At 43.2% G+C, this 23,399-nt stretch overlaps 2 protein-coding genes across 2 annotated transcripts; both read right to left on the reverse strand.

The window, feature by feature from the left end:
* Window positions 1–1,376: 1,376 nt before the first annotated feature.
* Window positions 1,377–16,384, reverse strand: SF3B3 (splicing factor 3b subunit 3). Its single transcript, XM_078606960.1, has 27 exons — window positions 16,232–16,384; window positions 14,983–15,096; window positions 13,873–14,028; window positions 13,449–13,619; window positions 12,551–12,723; window positions 12,227–12,365; window positions 11,724–11,839; window positions 11,189–11,326; window positions 10,976–11,079; window positions 10,027–10,192; window positions 9,528–9,623; window positions 8,904–8,976; window positions 7,833–7,984; window positions 7,131–7,286; window positions 6,668–6,823; window positions 6,377–6,520; window positions 6,132–6,254; window positions 5,871–6,025; window positions 5,578–5,752; window positions 5,017–5,222; window positions 3,655–3,811; window positions 3,359–3,484; window positions 3,064–3,276; window positions 2,723–2,821; window positions 2,408–2,551; window positions 2,170–2,274; window positions 1,377–1,888 (listed from the first exon to the last, which is right to left on the reverse strand). Exons 2-27 carry the CDS (start codon window positions 15,050–15,052, stop codon window positions 1,748–1,750), a joined length of 3,654 nt encoding a protein of 1,217 aa, XP_078463086.1. The 5' UTR covers window positions 15,053–15,096; window positions 16,232–16,384; the 3' UTR covers window positions 1,377–1,747.
* Window positions 16,385–17,796: 1,412 nt separating this feature from the next.
* LOC144727828 (mannan-binding lectin serine protease 2-like) lies at window positions 17,797–23,277 on the reverse strand. The gene is made up of 6 exons (XM_078606970.1): window positions 21,819–23,277; window positions 21,462–21,687; window positions 20,439–20,616; window positions 20,177–20,290; window positions 19,358–19,432; window positions 17,797–19,254 (listed from the first exon to the last, which is right to left on the reverse strand). Coding segments are annotated over exons 1-6 (1,413 nt in total). The 5' UTR covers window positions 21,821–23,277; the 3' UTR covers window positions 17,797–18,436.
* Window positions 23,278–23,399: the final 122 nt, after the last annotated feature.

The raw sequence follows: 23,399 nt of genomic DNA on the forward strand, positions 1-23,399 counted from the left end.
GTGCAGCGTCGATATTTGGACTTGTCTCCTCTTCAGTTTATTCTCTATTTGGTTTACGTTGATGTCCGTCACTTAACCGTCTGTTTAACTTGGTTTTATTTCATTTTTAATAGTGTTCCGTTAATGTGTTAATTATTGTATTTAATGGAGTGGCTTTTGGTCAATTTAAAAAAACACCGCTGCATCGTCCCAACCTTGGCGCGGAACACGGGTCGCTGAGCACACGATCAAACGCTCAAGCATGAACCACAGGACACCAGACACGTGTCAAGTTAAGCTCCAATTTGCTTTCAAGTTCCAAAATGTTAAACAAGGATTCGACAAAGTTACCATGACGTCTTTAATAATTTTTTATTCAACCGCTTGTTAAATTTGACGCGTTTTAAATGTGTAAAAAATGTAAAATTGGCGGTTGCTTATGGAATTACATAAAACTGACAAATTTGGGCAGTTGTAAAAATATGAAAATGTGCATTACTTCTTGGAAAAATGTTTAGTCCATGTTTATTTGGGTTGGATCACTTCACACCCCCCCCCCCCCCCAAGTGATTTCATGAATTTTGATTCAGGGTCAGAGCTCAAGAATTGATACCTTTTCATTACTGCGCGTGAAGTCTACCATGAGTGCCGTTTGCATTCGGAAGCAACACTTTGTTGTAAACTCATTTTTATTCAAACTCATCGATGCATCAGTTAAGCAATTAATTTACACATGCTCTGTACATGGTCACCAGGCGTATCAATGGATATACTTAAGTGTGGTGGAATACATTGTGGCGACTCGCTTCAGATGTCTGGTCTGCGTGGATTAAGCCAAAACTATTAACCGTCCCTAAATTTGGTCAACTATTTCTGAAGATCCCTGCTAAACAATTTAACTACTTTCAGTATCTTACAAGGATATACAAGAACCTACAAGTGTTTTAAGCAGTCATGCATACAGTGAAATCTATCTCTCATCTTTGGTGATGGTACTCCCGTCAGCAACAAAGTAAATTATAAACCAAATTTTTCAAGAATGTGTAAACTCCAAAACACCCTTAACCAGCACGTGTGCTGCCTGTTTATCAATGGTAAAGGTTTACATTTCTTACATTAACCCTGTTACGTGTTTTGAATAATTTTTGGAATTGTAATTTCCCACAAAGGATAAACAAAGGCTTCCAAAATGAATTATGATCCAAACGGTATAAACATCTAATGGCCGCAAGGGTGATGCAATCCTATTTAACCATTTTACTGTGAAGTACAATCAAATAGATACAAATGCAATTTAAGACATCAATCACAAGCTCCAGAATCGATAGTTCAATCAGTGCTTCGATTGACTGGTGTAATCTAATATAGAACTGTATTTACGAATTCAAACCAACAGCATAGTTTGGTAAATGTATTTTCAACAGCTGTAAAAACAATTGTACATCGGATTCTTCCACTGCTTTGCATGAAACATTATTTACAAAAAATCTACTACAAATCCCACCAGCTCCATGAAAACTATCAATAAATTACTTTGTACGTAATCCCATTCCTTACAAGGTTTGTGTACAAAGTAGTGAACAAAAAATATCCATCACATTGAACAAATGCGATCGTCCACCATACCTTATGAAAATATTACATTTAATTCTTTACGCTGTATAACAGAGATACACTTTATGTCACAACCAAGCGCTACTTTAAGTAAAAAAACAGATTCAACCAGGTGAAGCGTGTGGACCGCGCAGTAACAATAAGCACAGTCCCTCTAAAAAGCATATCGAGTGCGAATGTCCTCCAGCTTCTTGGAGACTTCAGCTGGTGTCCGGTCCAGTTCCTCAGCCACACTGCGCTGCTTTGCAGGGTCCATCGAGTTAAACTGTTCACAGAGGTCCCCGTCGATCACATTCTGTTGGGAGGTGGGTGAAGAGAACAAAGTATGGGGGGAAAAACTTCACCTACAATTCAAAAACCAAGACAAGTTTTTTCCTCTCTATTTACACACTGATCAGGTCTACACTTTCAAAGTGTGAATTTGTATTAGTGTACGTACTTTTCTCTACTTAAGTATTGGTTTGAGTGGATGTTCACTTTGCGTAAGCATGTTACAGCATGTGCTCATGTACGTAGGTGTGCATTTCTTGTACATGTAGAATTATTAGTGCACTCGAGCACGTGAAGAGCACCTACCTTGACAGGGAAGTAGTAGGAGCGGTAGCTCAGGTGGTCACGGCCACACAGGGGCGGGTGTTCTGCCCTCATGTGCATTTCCAGATGTTGGAAAAAGTCATGGTCCTAAGGCAAATATGGAGAGAAGAGATCTCATTTCAATCAAGCCATGTTCAATTTCATTTGTTAGCGTATGGTAGCGAGGAAATGAATTGTGATGTGAGCAAGCTGGGTTCAATTAAGGACCCAAAGACCTTACCTCGTGCGAGGTGAAGGGCACCAGGATGCCCACCCCACCCGACAGAGTCGTGTATACCAGGGACTCAGAACCACCTGGAATGAGTGTAGCCTTCTGCAGCGAAAGGCATGTCTCTCCCACGTGGTAGTTCATTATGATTTCAGCCTGAAACAGAGGACAGCTTTCAGCACAGCTGATACCAGAAGTGCATTTTAACATGCACCTTTAGCGCAACTTTAATCATTCCTGAGATGACATTAAGATGGTGTTCAAAGTGAAGTGGGATAATTTAAATTCCTCAAAGCCACGGTGACATTTTAAACAGGGGGTACTCACCTTTTGCGAGGCGCCATTGAGAATTCCTCTGTCCCACAACGCCTTGTTTCCCGTGGGATCCTCATCCACGTCATCGTTGATATTTGGAGGAAGTCGTACCTGAAACCATAATAAGCACTTTACCACTTGACATGATCACAATGCAGGTTTAGCGCCACGACAACCACAAGCCAAGAGCGACATTGAGAACGACAACTGGGTGAGTCAACAAGGCCAACTCATCTCATCTCTATTTCTTCAATGTTTTTTTAACATGAACCCATTAAGTTACCTAAAGTACCGTCATTAAGCCTTAGGTTGTCATTAAGGTTTCAGCGATTATAGACATTTGCTGCACGCACCACAGCGATGTTGCCAAACTTGTCTGCGGCAGCCATGGTGTCGTAGTCGAGCTGCCAGGCAGTGGTGATCCACCGAGGCATCGTGTCGTCGGCAAAGATGATGAGCTGGTTCTCATTTCGCTTGTAGCGCACCCAAAAGAAGCTCTCTTGGATATCCGACACAATCACACGCTGCCCCACCGTGTGGATGCCCACAATGAAGTTGGCGACGTGCTGAAAGCCACAAACACAAGTGTCAATACAAGTATTCTACTCAGAATAAACACCCACATTAGTATTTGCAATGCCCCGTTACCTTGTTCTCACACTTCCTGAGCAGTTTCTTCTTTCCCAGGTCGTACAGGCGAAGCAGTTTCCCTACCCCGATGAGTACTCTGCCCTGAAAGGGTGCAATGGCCGCTGGTACATCTTCAACTGGTGTCTGCAGGCGAGTGGACATGGTCAGCAAAGTATCGTATAAACAATTTACAATGTATTTTGATTACAACAATCAAATGTGTTGCAAAGACAGAAATACATCGCTTGAACCAAATGTGGTATTTATTGTGCACGTGTAGTTTGTTAAGTAACTTGTCATTTCAGGCTGCACACCTTATGAACAAATTGAAATTTCTCTCCGTCCTCCACAAGCTTGTACGTGTAGATGAATCCACCAGCCACAGAACGTGGTGCGAGGATCAAATCCTTGGCCACACCCACCAGCACGTACCAATCGTCTCCGCCATTTGAAAATTTCAGCACGGCCACGCTGCAGACACGCACACGTTAAGTTAAACCAAGTGTCCTTTTACCAAAGGTTCTCAAATAACAGTTAAAGATATAACACGCCGTTTCAACTAATACAATTTTGTACTAATTACAGCATATTATTAAGCAGCAATGTGCGAAATTACCATGATGGAACAATCAATACGTCTTCCCACACTAGGATTCCTAGTTTTACTCTTTGGGTCTTTCAGTAAAGTCACGTAGATAGAAAATTAAAGAAATCACGTTTCGATCGTAACACAGGCCATTGTATTTTTAAATCCTTTATATTAAGTTCACTTGCTTGCTTGCGCGCTTACGACCGTGCAAATCTTTCGGTCGTTTTTTAACCCACTTCCCGTGATCCAATCGAGCTGACATTTTGCACACAGACTCGTTGTGCGTGACAATTTATTTGCGTGAAATTTTTTTTCCAAAATTTTCCACTTTTCAGGAATTATTTTTTTTCATATTTAATTTAAAATACCAATGTGATAAAAATGAAACTCTTACTCAAGAAAAACAGAAATGAATAATAAAATAAAACCGATGCCACGCATATAAAGGATTTATAGTGAAAAACTGTTTTTACAGGTTAATTTTTTTCACCTGAAGACGATTGCTTGTGTTGCGATCGAAACGTCGTGATTTTTTAATTATTTTTCTATCTATGCGACTTTACCGAAAGACCCAAAGAGTATGAATTCCTGCAGTCACGGAAGCCTTAAGTCAAGATTTATTTTGTTATCAGCATCATGTCGTGACACATACGTTCAGCACTCTTGCACAATGTCCTATACATATCATCCCATATTAAAGTCCTTCTGACATCATATGACTACTTCTGATGTCCCTGAAACTGCCTGCTATCCACACACATGGTGGTGGTGCACCCTCACACATGCCCCTAGAGGGAATTGGCACATTGCAATCAAACCAAACGTGTTTTAGCTCCGAGTGAAAATGTGCCGAATAAAAAAAAAACAAAGGTAACAGAAGATTATTTTGTGTGCGTTCACAGAGGAGTTGGCTGGGTCTATCAACTCACTCCCCTTGAGAAACAGACTTCAAGAGGGGTTGGTTGCCTGGATTTGAACCCAGGATCACAGCAGTGCCAGCTTGGTGCTGATGCAGTAATTTAGCCCCTTGAGAAATCCAACCAACCTAAATGACAATATATGTTGAATGACTGGTGACATTCTGTACCTGAAGGCAGCCTCATTTTGTTCCAGTTGGACAAGCTCTAACGTGTTGCCTTGGATGGGGTTGAGGGCCCTCACCACAGAGGCCCACTGGCCGCTGCCTGCCTTGGGCGCGCCAAACGTGGTCTCAGGTAGGTTCTCGTTGAGGAAGGCAGCAGCCATCTCTGCTGCCAGCTCCCGCTCTTCCTCACCTGCTGCCTCCACCATTTCCTGAAGAAAAAAAAGTATTGTAGTAACCACAATTAATGTAAGCAAACACAAGAGGAATATTTAAGCTTTTATTTCATTCACAAGATGGACCAGCCTAGGGTATATTTATTAAGTGCCTCCCATAATTATCACAAATAGATTAAAGTGAAATCCAACACAATATAGGTGTAATAAATATGCAGCAGAGGATAAGTCATGAATGCAAGAGGTCTCAATAGCCATTAAGAATTAGCCGATTCTTCCCTTCCTTTTTGTAAATTTTACAATCATTCCATAGCAGAGTTTTTGGTATGCCAAGGCTGGCTAACTTTTATCGGTCCAATCCATATTTAATTTTGGTTTTACTTTTTCGCACCTCTGCCATTTGTTGTTTGCGCTGAGCCTTGGTGGCCTCTGTGTAAGCGTTGTGGTCCGTCTCGATGATGATGAGGTTGTTGCTGTCAGGATGGATGACGAACTTGCGTGGCGTGTACTGCAGTGGCGTCGACACCTGGTTAAACACCGCACCGAGCTTCTCCAAAGCCAAAATCCTGCATATCGGTAAGGTAAATCACAATTAATTCACCAAGATATAATTAATTCTACAATTGTTACAACACAAACTAGAAAAAGTGATAAGTTGTGTAAAATATATTACAAGCGCCTGACCTCAGGGTGTTTGTAGAAATAGCCACAATGCCCTCAGGGCACTGCTCGGATGCAAAGCAAGAGGCATACTCCAGCGTCTCATAGGACAACGGGGTGAGATGGAAGCGTGACTGGTACGAGTAGCTGAGCCAGGAACGGCTGGACATGGCCAACACCTGCCAAGTAGGAGATACGATGCAAGACATTCAGTGTCAAAGTCAGAAATACATATCCATTAAAACAACCCATGTTAAACACTAACTTCCGTGTAAGGCAACTTACGGCCTCTTGTCCCTGCATGAGGACACGGAAGAGCTTAACGGGTCGGGAGCCCAGATATCGTGTCCTGGTGTCGGACAAGTCCCCTGTCACAGTGTCCAAAACTGTCCGCAACAGGACACCGTTCTGTGGAGCACAAAATTGACCATCGACCACAGTGGTTATTTAGTAAGTAACGAGCAATGCGAATACAATTACGCGCTAAAAATAATATTTGCAGATGCATGCATCACTGCTAGATTCCATACCTGTAGGCCAATGTTGAGGTAGAGTCCTCCAAGAGAACCCTTTTCTCCCGACTCGTCTTGCTTCTCAGCACCACCCATCTCCACAATGCAAAGTGCCTCCGGCTGGGCTGGGAGAGCCTGCATGCTCAGCGGCTGCAGGCAGTCCTGTAAAGAGCATACGAGGGAGCAAGCCACGTCAGATGTCATGTTACCTGGACTTCCAAACCCAGGAAATATTAATCAATGCAAGATAACCGTGCATATGCGAAAGATGTTACTTTAGTATAGTAATAATTTTAGAACTCGGGTTACCGAAGGGTCCAGAGAGATGATGCGCACGGTGTTGTCCACCAGACCAACGGCCAAGAAGCGCGAGCGCTGCTCCCCGGATGGGACATTTGCCAGGCTCATGCAGACGACGTCCGCAGACATCTCCTTCCGCTCCGTGTACTCATTCAGCTGTCCAGACTTTACAATACACAGACAGGACAGTTATTTTTTGCGCTTACATTTTTGGTAGATTGTGTTTGCAGTGGTCTAATTCTTAACCAAATCCCATGTAGACCGAATGTAAGTGTAATTTTCAATTAACTGCAATAAAAATGCTATTTCATCGGAAAAACCTGCTATAATTGTAATGTATTGATCCCAGGTATGCACTGAAGATGCTCCTTTTAACTTGTTCTAGTAATAGATGTGTTAATGCGTTTGGCATACTAAATACACCCTCTTAGTTACACTAGCATAACAACTTATGCACTGCAGTCCAACTCACCGGGTCCATTTCAAAGTAGACGAGCTCTCCGCCACTGAGAGCGATCACCACTTGCCGCTGGTTCACTGCACACTTCACAATCGCCTTCTTCCCTGGCGTTTTCCACTCATTGACTCGCTTGTCTGCACGAATGTGACGAATGCCATCTGGGTACACCTGAACGGAAAAGCACCAGAGGATGTTAAAAAAATACTCACCTAACCTTTTCTTCTTCCAAGTCACAAGTCCCATTGCATCTGGGATAGCTGTTCAGATTTTATTTCTCCATACTTCTATTCTGTGCCTCTTTCATAGTCACCTCCACTCTATCCCTTCATACCTCGTCCCACCATACCCCTCCATCTCACCCTCACTCTTCGAGGTGCACCCCAATATACGTCAATTAGATTTACTGTGATTTGTTAATACGTTCGTCGTAAATTAACACTTTAGTTTATCACATTTTTATATTTTTCAAAAAATGTTTTGGTGGAGAAAAAAAATCTAAATACTTATAGTAAATGCATGTTATATAATTTGCCTGTGTGCATTTTATACTGTCCCAAACAATCAAAGTTACGCAAAATCCTTTCCCTGAAGAAATATTTGCAATGTAAATTTTAACAAGATAGGATCAACCTGACCCGCGATGGGATTTTTTCTCGGTGCACTTGCATTACTTATTTCACATGCAACCGTAAAAGCCAGCCTCTGCGCACACACCTGTACGAGGGCATCTTCGCCAAGCAGCGAGCACGATAACGTGGGTGTGGTGCCCAGGAAACCAGAGTCTGTGACTTCCTCCACAGTCTCTCCGATGGACAGCACCAGCGTGGCGTTTACGAAAGACACGATGATGTACGCGTCGTATTCCTCTGTTGTGGACACAAAGCACCATATCCAAGAGGCGTGTGTTGAAAAATTCAACATCCCCCATTGCATAAATACACAAGTGCTTTCAGACAATTGTATATGAGACCGACTATAAAGTTAAAGATATAACATCTTTTTAAGATCATCATAATATGCACAATAGAAAATGTCAATATGCATTTGGCATTAGTTTTATGACAATGCATTTTAAAACACCAACATCCACACTCAATCCCACTTACCTGGCATAATAATTACAAGAGGAAAAAATGAAAAATAAATAGCTCCCTGGATATCAGTAATGCAAAAGAAATGATTTTACATCAAATATGTAACGTATGCCAACAATTTTGCTAGCCTTTTTCCATTTTAAATATAAATCCAGTCTTTGGAAAACGTTCTGGGACAAACTTAAAGAGCTCTATGACGTACAACATTTTAATGCACAAGAGGCAACTGGATAGAAGCTGGACATATTTCTGGAGTGGACACTTCAGACTTATGGATAAAACTCCCTCATGTTTAAATTGGCTTGCCATTCACAACTGGAAATATACATACCTATATTGCAGAGTGGCAGTCAGGGCAACCTACAGGAAAGAAACAAAGGCTTGGTAGGGGGGGGGGGGGACCAAGTGCCAGCCATAATGCGTCTGGCAGATACTAAAAACACCCAACGGCAACACCAGCCACAGCTTGGAAACCGAATGGTGTTTTGCAGTCCAACTTTTAGATGCATTTTAAATCAAAAGAAACTTTAAAACTTTTTTAGCTTATACTTTTTGGACTGTTCAATCACCCAGGGATTCGCTGAACGAATTTTGAAATATCACACTGCCTAAAAAGCTCACTTTTGCTTAAGAATAAAGCATAATGTGCACTTCTAGTTGGCAAATGTTGGCTATTTTCTGCTCAACTTACCCTCAATGTGCTTCCTGACGGTCCACACGGCATTTGGGTTACCAGGTAGTTCGGACACAGCCATCTCAGACACCTGTTAGCAGAAACGATAAGATTGTCATGTACTGATTTAAAATATTTTAAAATTAAAAAAGCTCCTTCAAGCTATATAAACAGTCCAATACGAATGAGCCTACAGGGGCACACTTGTGCAAGCTCCTTAAAATCATACACAATGCTGTCAAGTCTTAAATGCAGAATAACAAAACATTTTACTTGGATAAAATGTGTAATATTAACTACTTAGAACTCCGTTCTGCTTTATTTTGATGCGAAACACTCAAAAGACAAGTGGAAAAGCCAGCCAGGAGGTGAGCTGGTGCCAATAATTGTCCAAACTCTGCAGTTATCTATATATTAAGATGTGTCCAGCAAATCCATGTGTATATTCACTTGGGAGAAAGCCAGAGAAAACCCACACATGCAAAGGGGGCAACACTATCCCACAGAGATGGAACATTAGAAAAGTTCATGGCACCTCACCACCCACAGGAAGGGCAGTTGACAATGTGTGTGTTCTGGAACTATAACCACCAGTACTGGATTAAAAGCATGTGCCACCACCGCACGGCTAATTGTGATTACCTCAAGCCCATGCCTAAGCACACGCAAGGAAGAACGTGGTCCGCGCCCACAGGCAACATACATCTGAGGTGTATCCTCGTTCGCCAAATCCGCGATCTGTAGACAAATATTTTATTGATTAAATCTACAAAAGTACACAACGAAGCATAACGAGAAGCAAAAAAGGCCAGGGAACAAACAAAAATCAGAGACACGACATTCACAATGATAAGTAAATGGGCTAGGGCAAGACATCACTTGATGAGATCACAGCCGATAGAAGACACTGGTGACAGGGAATGCCAGTCAACAGAATGCATCCAAGAGCACAACCACCTCAGAAATGGAGCCATGAGCTCAGTTCATGATAGGAGACAGATGGTAGCACTGTACCATGAGGGATGGTGACAATATGGGAAGATCTTCATCCACAAGTGGCTACACAATGGCTGAATATGATTGCACAACTCGAGGGGCTAAATTTAAAACAATGTTTGTAAAGACCAGTGCAGTAAGTCACCTGGCAGGCCATGATCGGAGAGAGGCTGTCCAGCTCATCCACTAACACCAGGTTCTTGAGAAGTCGTACTTGGAAGAAAAAAGTGTCGCCTTCTTCCAGCGGCATGGCCGAAGAGAACTCAGGCTCTTCGTCATCATCTCCCAGGTGGGCAATCTGATACAGGTAACTGGAGAAAAAAAATAACTCTTAAATGAGTGAGCTGTAATTCATGTGTACATTGTTATGTAGTAGCTCTGGTATAAATGGAAAATGCTATGACAGCTGAACCAGTCAAAATGTAAGGTTCTCTATTAAGATGCCAGTTATATAAACACGAACTGAATATTTTCAGGTGACGCAAAACAAGCAATATTTAAGGGTAGTGTGCCTTTATGGACAGTGCTATGTAATTTTCTGAGAATATTCACACATTTATGGGTCCCTGCAATAAGCCATTGAAAATAAGTATATCTTTAAAAGTTGGCTGTTATAATCATGTTGTTTATCCCAATATAAATCAACTGAGTCAGAAGCAATTCACTCTTCAGCAGGCATAGCCTGATCAGAGAAAAGGCATGAATGTATACAAATCATCATTCTCAGTTGCAAAGTTGAATTTTGAGTTCAGTGAAGTTTTGTTCACATTGGACCATCTTTGGTAGCGTTAAGATGCCACCCTCTTGTTACAACCACAGACGGACAACACTAGTGCAAAGCAATCTCCTCTTAAAGACATTAAAATACAAATAATAATTTGTGAATGACATGTTTATGTTGGTCCAAAGCACAAATAATAGTATGGTAATAAAGTTGACACTGAATTTAGCACCAAAATATGAAATATTGATTTGAAGGTTTCGTGACTGTAGGGATCCACTCTTTGGTTCTTTCGGTAAAGTCGCGTTATTTATTTTATTCTATACCTACGTGATTTTACCAAAAAAACCAAAATATATGAAATGGTACTCACTGATTTCCAAACTCGGAGGCCACAAAGAGAAAACCGGTTTTAAGAACACACATGGCAGTTGCCACAGGCACCGTGTCAAAATACTTCATCCTGATCTCAGTCACCTGTAACAAGAGAGAAAAACCTAATTCACATCACACGGACCCTTACTGCTTGTACCGATTAGAAAACATGAACATGTTTTTGTGTTCATACTTGGCCAGATTTTCTTACCATGTCCTCATCAGTCTCCAGCGTAACTTTAAAGATGTCACCCTGCTCAGTTTGGACCAAGAAAAAAAACATGGACTTTGTCTTGTGAGTGGCAGCGCAGACAAAGATCATTCCACGCTCTGGATCATCCAGGTCATTCTGCAGAGAAAATTCATTCACAGATTGAAAGTTATTATTTTTTTAAAATGGTGTCACACTACACCCAAAATATTTAGCTATTAAAGAATTCAGAAACAAATGAAAATGGCACCTATTAACTAGTACATATTGTTCACGTTAAAAGTTAACTCCATATAATTTTGTTAGACTATAATTACACAAGCTGAATCAGATAAAAAGGTTTTTTTTCATGGCAGTGCCAGTCATAGAAAAGGCATGAAATTAAGACTCATCATATTCAGCTTAATGCAACTATTTGTTCTGCCGTTAAGATATTTAGATGTTAATAGCTATATCCCACAACCGCTCAAAAGTTTGCTGCTGAGATTCATTGTTTAATTGTAGTTCCTTCAATCTAAAATTCAGATGAACTCACCCGTCTCCTCGGAATAGGACATCTGATGTCAGGCTGGTCTCCAAAATTTTTGTAAGTGATGTAGTTTTCTGAGCAGATCAATACACCACTGGGTCCATCCGCACCACCAGGAACTAGTAAAAAAAACAGCCTATAGTCAAATATCTTTTATAAATACTGTTTTTGTGTCAAGACATTAACTAAATCACAGAAGCAATTACCTCATCAGCAGGCATATAGCCTGGTCAGAGAAAAGGCATGAATTATAAAAATCTAATTTGGTTGCAATGTTGCATTTTTATGTATTTCAGAGTTTAATTGTACTATTAAGCACCAGTTATTGTACATTTTCATTTTAAAAATCCAGTGTGCTTTAAGAAATTCACCAGAAATTCATGAAAAATCCACACTTTGGTCACACCTGACAAATGCCGAGGCAATGGGTGAACATTTTCGGGTAATGGGCATGTAGTTTGGGTGTTATGCTGATGTAAAAAAAGGGTATGTTGTGCGGGCCTTGCCAGGGATTAAGAAATTCCCATGCTCCTCCAAGGGTTCGCTGTACTTCCGCACCACATGGTTCAGACCCAGATCCAGCTCGTAGAAGGTTAGAGTCTGCTGGGTGTTGGCAGCGGCCTCTCCAGAGGGATCGACATCTGCCTCCTAAAAATGCATTAAGACAGACTCAATCGTACCCGAACTGCTGAGACCTTCAATTGCAATGCTCACTGCATTACTGTCCACAAATAGCAGTAAAATGACAATATATCAATCTTAATGGTCATTATGAGGCAAATACATTTCGTTGCATGTGTAAAATTCATATTCTGCGGTGCATGAGCACCTACTTCATAATCCATCTCCAGACAGGCAAACATAGGGTTTTCAAAGCCCACATCAACGCCCACGACGTGGTACACCAGTGTGTTGGCCTTGTGAGCCTCCAGAGGAGACGAGATGGTCAGTCTGGCAGCAGCATCACGATTCAGGATATACACCAGCTTCTGTTTCTCAATAGCGCCTGGCACACACAAGGCACATTATTTAGATCCCTCGACAAGAATAAAAAAAAAATCATGAATACGCATAAAGTACCATTTTTTATATGCATTTGTCTTTGAAAGTAATGAACTAGCAGTTTGGAAGCCGATGGGTAGCTAGAATGGGAAAAATGCGCTTGCGTATTTTTAAAAAGCCATTTTTTGACTGGTCATTTGTCTCTCAAGTTTTAAATAGTCCCTGATAACACAACTTTAAAATAAAATGTATTCACATTGGATCACGTTTGCGAGTTATAGTGCTGCCCCTCCTGTTGCAACCAAACAGGTGGATAGTGCCAATGTAGTTGTCTCAGCAGATGAGTACATCATTGGGTCCCCCCCCCCAACCAGTCTATCGTCAAAAGCCTATGTTATTTATGATGTTGTTTATCCCAATATAAATTAACTGAGTCAGAAGCAATTCACTCTTCAGCAGGCATAGCCTGGTCAGAGAAAAGGCATGAATGTATACAAATCATCATCCTCAGTTGCAAAGTTGTATTTTAATGTTTTTTAAAGTTTCGTTCCTATTCGATCTTAACGAGCGTTATGACACCCTCTTGTTACAGCCATAGAGACAACACTAATGTAGAAGTGCTTTCAACCTGAAATTGTAAAGTGTTGAAATTACCTATTAGGCAAGACGAAGCATGCCAAACTAATTGAGTATGTGACCATCTTTGTTCCTATTAGTTCCTTCACTCACCAATCATGACGGCCCTGCCCTTGGGATCGACGGCAAGGAATTGGCCTGGCACAATGCGTCGGCAACCACTCTTGCCAAAGGTCTCCTGGTGCACCTTATCGAAGGCATTCTTTGATGGCTGGTACTCCAGAATGACGATCCTGCCCGAATCGGTCCCCACCACGACGTAGTCTGCCACAACACAATACAGCCGTCACTTTTACTGTGCCAGACACTTCAGTTTATCAAACCGCAACAACTTTTTTATGCTGAATCAGATAAGAATAATACACTTCATGGCTGAGCCAATCAGTGAAAAGGCATGAATATTTGTGCATCATTTTCAGCATAAAATATATATTCTCCAGCTATGCAAGTAACTGCCAATAATTAAAAGGTTGCTTATGGCTACATAACACTAAATCGCACACGTAATAACACGTACCTTTGGTGCCACCAGTAAGCCTGAATGCCATCAGGGAGCGGATGACCCCAAAGATCTCCACCGTGAGCAGGGTGTGCACCTTCCCCGTGTTGGGGTCAGGCCGCAACAACTCCAGAATCTTGCCATGGGAGATGACAATCTCCTGCTGCTTGGTCCCTGAAGACAAATAATAGATTTTCATAATGTATTCTTCAAATGTATGCTAACACCAGTGTGTTTAAAACTGATGTTACATCAAGGGGTTAACATATGAACCTTATGGCGGTACTCCGGCAAAATTTTTATTTAAAGCTTTCGTGACTGCTGGAATTCATATTCTCGGTTCTTTCGGTAAAATCACGTAAAAGGGAAATAATAATAAAATAAGAGGAAATAGTTGTATTTTTATTATTTAATTATTTCCCCTCTACGTGACTTTACCCCGGCTCTCGCATAATGTCCGTGATGCAGTCATTTTTAGTCTGTTGATGGTCGACGATGCGACAATCGACTCCTCTCGACGAGCTGTACATGATGCACTATTCAAAGTAGAATTTTTCAATAACGGATTTTTTATGCTAATGTTTGGCGCTTCGACATCGCGGAGTAGCACTGATGTCGGATTGATTGGCACCCCAGTCGCTGAGTTAAGTACACCCCTGGAAAAAATAGTGTCCCAGAAATAAAATATTTAATTGCCTCGGCCATTTTGTATTATTTGGTACTCCGGGGTACCACCCACCATAAGGATCACATATCCATTGCCTCCAGAGGATGCATTGGAACTCAACGGTGCTGCCCTGGCTGTCACTGAGGCTCATTGTTGATGCTGAGCCCTGGTTGCTTCGCCCTGGGTGATACCAGTGTTAGTCTCTCCTCTCTCTAACGTACCCTACCCACCCCCCATTAACTTAATTATTTTGCAAAGCGCCTTGAGATGCAACTAAAATTACACCATATGTGCATTTCAATATATGTTGATTGATCCAAATGCACAGCTCAAAATACATTCGCTCATGCAAGCATGCTGATGTTTTAATATAACAATTCCGAATGAACATTGCTTTCACAATGCAATGTGGAGCAGATACTACACCAAGGTTGTGGAGCTGCACTTTCAGTGTCTCGTACCAGAGAAGTTCCCATGGATGGCGTGTGTGATGCCGCTTGCTCTCTGCAGGGTCAGATTGTAGAGAAACATCTTGGATGACCACTTGTCACGGCAACACCAACGCGATTACAGCACTGTGGAGACATGACCCACACAAAGTTATGTCCAACTCCAGCATAAGCATTGTTTATATGTTGAACTTCTTTCACACCGTACGTAGCCAACCGTGCTGATCGGATGTGCATCACCTATGCCTAGATGAAGAAAACATTTTCAGGTGATCTGCATGTCTCGAATGGCGACGCTCAACACATTCTCACGAGTAGTTTATGGGTAGTTTGTTCCATTCATGTGCAACTTATATATTTGACCAATTTTATACACTTGTAGACATTTAAAGGTCCGAGCATCACTATGCTGTAAAACACTTTGATCGCATAATTGACCCAAATAACTTGCGCTGTAGTAATTTAAAATAACTGTTACACAAGTGCAATTCCCAGTTGCTCAACGCAACTTAGCGAAGGGGAATAATGTTGATGAGGTCATGTAAATCGGTACAATGAAAGCTAAAGTTACGATGCGAGCTATACATTTGACCACAGGTTTAAAATATAAATTAGACCCACACATTGCCAAAGATTAACAACTTCACATTTTGAATCTGCTGGTTGACAAACTCAAAAAGGCAATCTGCTCTAGCTGACAATTCAATACAGGACATCACGACCACCGAACGGTGGAAAGTTCTACATACAGTACATACGACTAGCTGTGGCTTGACAAAGGGGTTGTTGTACAATATGCGGAGTGTATGAGCGTGTTTAATGTTGAATCACGATGTGAATTTACCTGAACAATATTTTCTTAAAACCCACCCGTGTGTCTAGTTACTATGGGGGCTCCATCAGCTTCAATAACCGTGGGCTCCACGACCACGTGACCTTCGCGCGGCTCAGCTAGTTGATACAGCTAGGCCCGTAAACCACTTACACAAGAGCTCTAAACGTGCATGGATTTAAAAATCGAAAAACCGTTAACTAAAAAGGTTACCGCGACTTTACACGGTAACCTTTTCATACATTTAGAAACATAACTGCTCATGTCGCATAACACGAAGACAGCGCTCGGCGCGTGTTGCCTAATGAATGACGGGAGGCGATGGCGCGGTTGGGCCGGCATTCGACTCTTTAAAACAAATCGTGTAAATACATCGTAGGACAATCGCTTGCATCGTCGCTCGTAATGTTTCCGCAGAGCTTCAATTACCTTCACGTGTCGATCATGGACGGCGCGAGGCGATGTAGGCGCGGATGTTTGTGGATTGCGCCGGTTCCCGCGTAACCACCACACTCGACGCGTCTCGCCCGTACCTCCTGCTCACAAGGCCGCACGGCGGGACCGAGCACGCATGCGCAGAAGCTGCCACGCAGGGGGGGCGGGGCTTACTTCCCACGTGCATTGCGGCAACGTGGGCGGAGCGGTCTTGCGATGCGCTATCTACAGCCGCATGCTCGATCCGCTGCTGCATGGAGTAGTCTGGCTCTATCAACTTTGGAGTTGAGCAGTGAGGCTTCATCCACAGCTGGAGGGTGCGGCCATATTAAATTAGGCAAGCTCTATCCACTGATGGGTGGAGTCAGGTACTAGTCAATGCTGTGGAGCAATCAAGCTGTATGAGGCATGCTCTATCAACTACTAAATGCTCGAAATTCACTGTTGAATGGAGTAGTTAGGATCTGTCCTCTGCTGGGTGGAGGTGTCGGGCTTCATCCATTGCTGGATTGGACAGTCATTCTGTCCACTGCTGGATATATAAGCCGTGACCTATCCATTGGTGAATGTTTATGTGCATTCATGAATGGATGTATAATGCATGGCCCATAAACTGATAAATGACGAGCGATGCTCTATCCACTGATGAGTAGCTTAATAACACGTGCCATATTTGCTGTCGGATGAACCATCCAATGCCCACATCTGCTGGATGTAGGAGTCGGGGACTCTTCACTGCTGAGCTGATTCGCAATGCATGTTAGTTTTACCCACTGTTAGGATGGTGTACAATTCAGTTTATAATGCACAAAGTGTGGTTCACGTACATTTGGGTACCAACACACGGCACACAGTGGAATGAAATCAACACCCTTAGTCGTTAAATTAACATTTTTAAATGTCTGATAAAGCTGACACAATCATTGCCTGCTGTGACATGTAAAGGGCGTTGGTTACCATAACAGGATCGCGCGTTCAATTCACACCAAGTCAAAACCGCTTCAGCAAACACCCCACGCTGTATTTTGTAGTAGACATTTCTGTATTCTTTTAGTGCAACGCTTTTCACGACAGAAAAAATGTAAATGTCACTCCACACTTTGATAATTATATATTGTTGGCCTCGTGCAGGGTATGGAACCTATAACCCAGGGGCGGTTTCTTCATTAGGGCGATTGGGCGACGCACCACCAATGTCATTCAACCACAGAGTCACGCTAGCCGTCACTGTGCCTCTGGATATAGTCCAATCAGCGTCATGCTACGTTCTGTAGAGTACCGCCTCTTTTTGGGCGATTTCCCTCCAGCTGAGAATCGCCCCGAGTGGCCCCATAGACTTACATTCAAAGATGATTTTTTTCGAACGGGGGCGCTGCAATGCATTCTCTATGGCTTCCGGGAGGGCTCGCCCTAACGTGCTTACGTCATCATACGTGCTTACGTCATCATACGTAAGCACGTTTCATCCAACAATATAATTTGTCGCCACCTAGTGGAATCTTTAATAAAAGAAACTTGAGTGGTTTGTTTTAATAGTGAGTATAGAAACAAACAAGATGTATTGTAAGAGTCACTTTATTTTTCATTAATATTAAAGAAGTGAAGTAGCCTTTATATGCTTAAGCTGTTAATTTATCCATTGCATGGGTGGACCTTATCCTTATCAATCATCCAGACATTTTCCCCCCCTGAGAGATTTTGCAGGAGCCGCCACTGCTATAACCCATGGCCCCGAGTCGGCCCAAGACGTCATTTCGTGCAACTTCATAATTGCCCACAAACAACACGTATCCTGCACTGCAAGCGTTTGAGCCACACGAATCTTGTCTTAGAGGGGAACATTTTATCCTTGTTACCACTTTATAATGTAATGCTTATTCACTTCTGGCCCTGCAGTAACAGAAGTGACTGAGGTGTTTGTTAATGCATGCCCCGTCAATAGTATTTGAAAGTCCAATTTGCCCTGAGCAAGGAAAATGTTCCCCACCACTGGCCTATTGCAATGGTCACACTTCACAGATTCACAAGTGCGTTGGAGGAGATATAAATTATTCTCCACAGGTCATAGTACACTTATTTATATTCGTCTAAATATAGCTTCCTTTAAATATGTCTACAGTAAGTCACGCAAAAGTTCTACTTTATATCATAGCTAATGTAAAGTAAAAAAAAGAACTCATCGGTCCAAACGAGGAGTTATCACTTCCCTCCTTGCTGCATCTCTCCCTCAATCCACGCCACGTAGTTGGACACATTGGTGTAGACACCGTAGTGGCCTTTCTGGCCGCAACCAACACCCCAGGACGTGATGCCAGCCGCCACCCAGCGCTGCGAGCGTGGCTCCCTGTAGGCGAAGGGCCCCCCACTGTCGCCCTTGCAGGCGTCACGCCCCCCTCCCGGAACACCGGCGCAGAACATGTTATCGGTGTACGTCAGCGTCCTGCCCGCAAACTCCATGTCCGCGTACGTGCGGCGACACTTGTCCTGGGCAACCACGGGCAGCGCCACGTAGCGCTGCCAGCGCGGCGTGGCGCCGTGCAGCTTCGTGGTGGTGATGCGGCCCCATCCGGCCACGTAGCCCACGTGCCCGGGCCCCGGTGGCTGATCGCTGACCCCGCCACCCTCGTCACGACCGGGCAGGCAGATGGGGCTGATGTCCTTCCTCAGCGGCACAGGCTCGGTGAGACGCAGCAGGGCTACGTCGTGGTCGTGAGCATCCTCCTCGTCCCTGCTGAAATTCGGGTGGAGGACGACGCTCTCCACGTGCACCTTCATCACCGCGCTGTCGTTGGCGAGGACCCCGCGGCGGTCTACCAGCCCGAGGTAGACGTCAACCTGGCCGTAGTCCTGCGTGAAGATCTCGGCTGCCGTAAGAATCCAGCTGTCACCCAGCAGGGCGCCCGCGCCCATGAAGTGGTTGTCTAGAAGCAGCATTGCCAGCCATGGGAAGTCACCGCGGTGCGAGAAGCGTCCTCCGATGATGCGTTTGCTGCGTGCATGCCGAACCAGGCCACACACTGCCACACGCAGAGGTTGGGTCAGTCAGTCACAAAATCACACCGTTTCATGGCACAACGAGAATTGTACGGTGTGAGAATTGGGCCTCCCACTTTTTCTCACCTGGCTTGCAGCCTGGCAGGTTGGGACTTCCCATCTCATCCACCCATTGTCCAGTCTCATTGCAGATTAATTGCCCTTCATAGTGTATTGCATAGAACAAAACATTAAACACAAACAGTAACAATTTATTGCCTTTTTACAATTCTGCTGAATATGGGTTATATGAAACTTAAAGACATACTGAACTCTTAATTAGCAGTGAGCAACAACCTGTCAGGATATGAAGAACTGTGGAGTGGACGTAGAGGTGGCCCAGAAAAGGAACGAGTGAAGAAAGAGGATCAGGAGGGCACACCCCACATACGAGGGAATACTTCCAGGAAAATAGACTACCAGCAGTTCAAAGAGGCTGTACCCAATCACGACAAGATACTTTCTTAATGGTGCATAAAAATTGTCAAGAGGTTTTCGTGACTTTGTGTGGAGTGATGGTGTAGTTATTAGTGCACTTCGTTATGAATCCAGAGACCTTTTCTTTACAACTGCTTTCGTGTTTAGTTTGTTGTCCTTGCCCCGCACCTCTGATTCGTATGGTTGGCTACGTACGGTGCGAAATAAATCCAACATACAGTACATACATACAGACCTGGGATTGATTCCCGGCCATGGCCAACATCAACGGAGAATGCATCTGAACCAGTCCTGAACCCCTACTTCACCAACACGTGCTAACCAGTGTGGTGAAATATGGTCAAATAGCCCCCTTAACCAACACGGTGTAGCGAGGCTTCATCCAGCAGTGGATTGATCATGGTCCGTAGAGTGTTATTTTGTTATTATAATACGTAAATACACGTGTATATGTGAAATGGAACATACCATTCCCACTGGCCATGCTGTAGTAGGGCTCATTGCATGTGTAGCGGACGCTGGAGTATTGATCCATCTCCATCCTCCCATTGGCGATGGGCAGGGGTTGGCCACATGGTAGACCTGCAGCAATCATGTAACCCATCATTCAATCACCGCAATAGAATATTACAAACATTACAATTATAGCCTTTAATGCTTGGGCGTATAATGATGGATATTTGTTCCATCCAGGGTGTCATTGTCTTGAACGGCATGTGCCTGCCGGCACCTGTAGTCCTGTAGTGAACGCAGAAGCCTGTGAATCGACCGCGGTTGCCACCAGACGCGGTGAAGGTGACCGTGGCCTCGTGACCGAGCACTCGGATGACACCAGCGGCACGTTGGCCACGCTCTGCCCTCAGCTCGCCTCCGCATAGAGTCTTCACCAGCTGGCCTCCCGCATGCACCTGCATCCAAGGGTGGTTTGGGGTTTTGGAGAAAGAAAATCATCATGGAGGGACTAAGATGATGCGTTTGCTGAGTGGAGGCCAATCCAAGGAGAACACTGAAAATAATAATGCTTAACTATTATTATTTTGTAAGTATGTTATGTTTTATATTTATGTTTGGATGTATTTTATTGTACATTTCTGTTCAATTTCATGTTACATCTACATTGCTACATTTTAAATATTATATTAAATATATATTTGGGTAATTTACTGTATACATTACTGCGGAATGCTCAATGTCAGGATTGGTTTTAAGAACAATGTTTTTTTAGGAAATATGTGCATTGCCACTTGGAGCTATCGTTTATATGTCTTAGTCTGTAGGAAAACAAAACATCTTAACCAACCCTTATTAAATTGGCTAAGCTAATTTATTTATTCATTCCTTCCATGGTTTGGGGGGGGGTGTTGGGTCTTCTCAACCATGCATGGTGACCCAATTCAGATTGGGTCACCATGAATTTTTAATTAGAGTTGCTTCTCCTAGACCAGGGGTCAGCAACCAAATTAACAAGAGCCATTTTTTCGAATTCGGTAAAAAAAACTCAATGTTTAAAGAGCCACATGCGGCACCGTAGTCGCAGGTGGCCGACCTCTGTCCAAAGCGATTTAGCCAAATCTGCCTGGCTTTTGAAATCAGAGATTAGAAAAAGAAGAAAACAACGAAATGGATGAAGAAAATATAGGAGACCTTTGCATAGCAGTGGGAAGTTTCAGGCCGACACCAACAACAATTTATTGATAAATAATGCATGGAACAAAAAAACACGTAGATCATCTTGGAAGCTACTTTGACTTACCTTGATGTGAATGAACCTGCACAGGCGCAGGGGGGGCAGGTGGATGTGGGTGAAGTTGAAGAGGATGGCATGGCTTGGAGACACTCGCACCTGCCAGACGCGCGTCTCATTCCCAGGATAGGGCCCAGGAAACCCCGGCGAGCAGAACTCGCCCTGAGGGGCCGAGAGCTCGACCAGCGAGCCGCAGGCCCACGTGGCCAGCAGACACAAGAGCAGTGGCACGGGCCTGCAAGAACACACACAGACCGGCAGACGCAGGGTTAATCCGACACGACCCATCGCAGTCCCAACATAAACCTCGCAGACATGCGGCACGTGGCTAAGCTGAGCACAAGGCAAGCTGGCGGCGCAACTCACATTTTACATTGTTTGCGGCTAATGGCAGAGCGTCTATTGTTTAACAAGCTCCCAACAAAGGCTGCCCTGACCCAACACGTCACAGGAAGCCACTTTATATGTAAGCCTGATGGGTCTTTTTTTCAAACATGTGGGAGTGGCCATGTTAGCGTCGTGATTTTGGCATGAATGCAGTCTTTAGAATCCCTTGACATCTGAAACTGAATCTGATGTTACGTAAAGCAAAGTGAAGTCCGATGCATATAACACACGGCGCTGCTGACTGAGAACATGCCACAACATTCCTGTGGTTTACGGGATAACTGCAAACATCACGACACACACAGTTACAGTGTGATGGTGTGCCGTGAATCCATGCAAGAGAAAGGTCGAAAATAGACAATATGGATGATGCTTCATTGTGAAACTGAGAACATGGGCTGCTCACATTGCGGGGTACAGGCTGACCTGTGCTCGTGGTGTTGTATGACTGCATCGTTTTCCGTGATCGATTTTATAGCCTCCCTTTCTGACACAATCTTGGACATGAAGTCATGACCTCCCTCCAACCTGCTGTGCTTTTTACTAATTGTAGAGGAGTGTCATGGTAACAGAGCCCAGCCTTTGAATATTAAGAAAGTACTGTAGTTTTCATGACAAAAGATAAAAAATAATATTAAGCATCACATGGTAATGAAATGGTTTGATAAACAAAGCCCCGAACAAACTATTTGCAGGAACTGTGAGTGTCCCGGACTGTCGAGATGAAGGTTTATCCAGTTCTCGTGAGTTTTACTTTTCAACCAAGCATCGCCGCGCGTCTAGATCGTTCCATCATCACAGTTATAAACAATATTACACTGGCATAAATATTCCATCGTGAAAGTACAACATAATACAACAATAATATTCGTCATTTATAAAACATGGATAGATTCCACTACAAGGACCCTGAATATCCCAATACTAGTAACCAGTAGAGGGCTTCAGCTGATTTCAATCACGAGTCAATTACTCCCTTTTCGGTGAGATTGTGTATGTCGATTTTTTGAACGACTGTGGAGTGGTGACCCAGGACAGGAACGAGTGGAGAAAGACGAGGCCACATGAATGTGTCCAGTCTGTCATCATGTCGCTTGACTTACAACGCTCCGGTTTGCTGAAAAACCAAATCAGCTGGAATATATGTCCACGTGATAACTTGATTTGATTGGCTCATTTGGGTGGTGAAGGGTTTTAGTTAAAATATTACATTATACCCTCACGGTTTAACCTAAACTAAATTAATAATTAAGCATAACACTATAACAAAAAATACAAAAAAACTACGACGTTTCGATCGCAACACAAGCAATGATGACGATTGTTATTTTTTGTTATTTTCTTTGAACCTATCTACGCGACTTTACCGAAAGACCCAAGAGTATGAATTCCTGCAGTCACGAAAGCTTTAAGTCAAGATTTAAGCATAACACTGTTTTCTATCAGTTTTAGCATCATGCTGCAGAGAAAGGCAAATGACTTAGTTTACTGATGAGGATTGTTTTTACTAAAATGTTTAGCATGAACGGTAAAACAATATAGAACCTTAGGCTGACCCTG

The sequence above is a fragment of the Lampetra planeri genome, chromosome 26 (genome assembly GCF_965212315.1).
Source record: "Lampetra planeri chromosome 26, kcLamPlan1.2.h2, whole genome shotgun sequence".
Classification (NCBI taxonomy): Eukaryota; Metazoa; Chordata; class Hyperoartia; order Petromyzontiformes; family Petromyzontidae; genus Lampetra; species Lampetra planeri.

What these genes read in the sequence shown, in the direction of transcription:
- LOC144727828 (XM_078606970.1), bottom strand. An exon ending in CGTTCACTACAGGACTACAG is followed by an intron (nt 20,291 to 20,438) that starts GTGCCGGCAGGC and finishes TGATTGCTGCAG; the next exon opens with GTCTACCATGTGGCCAACCC. An exon ending in CAGCATGGCCAGTGGGAATG is followed by an intron (nt 19,433 to 20,176) that starts GTATGTTCCATT and finishes TACACTATGAAG; the next exon opens with GGCAATTAATCTGCAATGAG.
- SF3B3 (XM_078606960.1), bottom strand. Translation starts at nt 15,052, where the DNA reads ATGTTTCTCTACAATCTGACCCTGCAGAGAGCAAGCGGCATCACACAC. An exon ending in GCTTACTGGTGGCACCAAAG is followed by an intron (nt 13,620 to 13,872) that starts GTACGTGTTATT and finishes GTGTTGTGGCAG; the next exon opens with ACTACGTCGTGGTGGGGACC. An exon ending in TCTACTTTGAAATGGACCCG is followed by an intron (nt 6,824 to 7,130) that starts GTGAGTTGGACT and finishes TGTATTGTAAAG; the next exon opens with TCTGGACAGCTGAATGAGTA.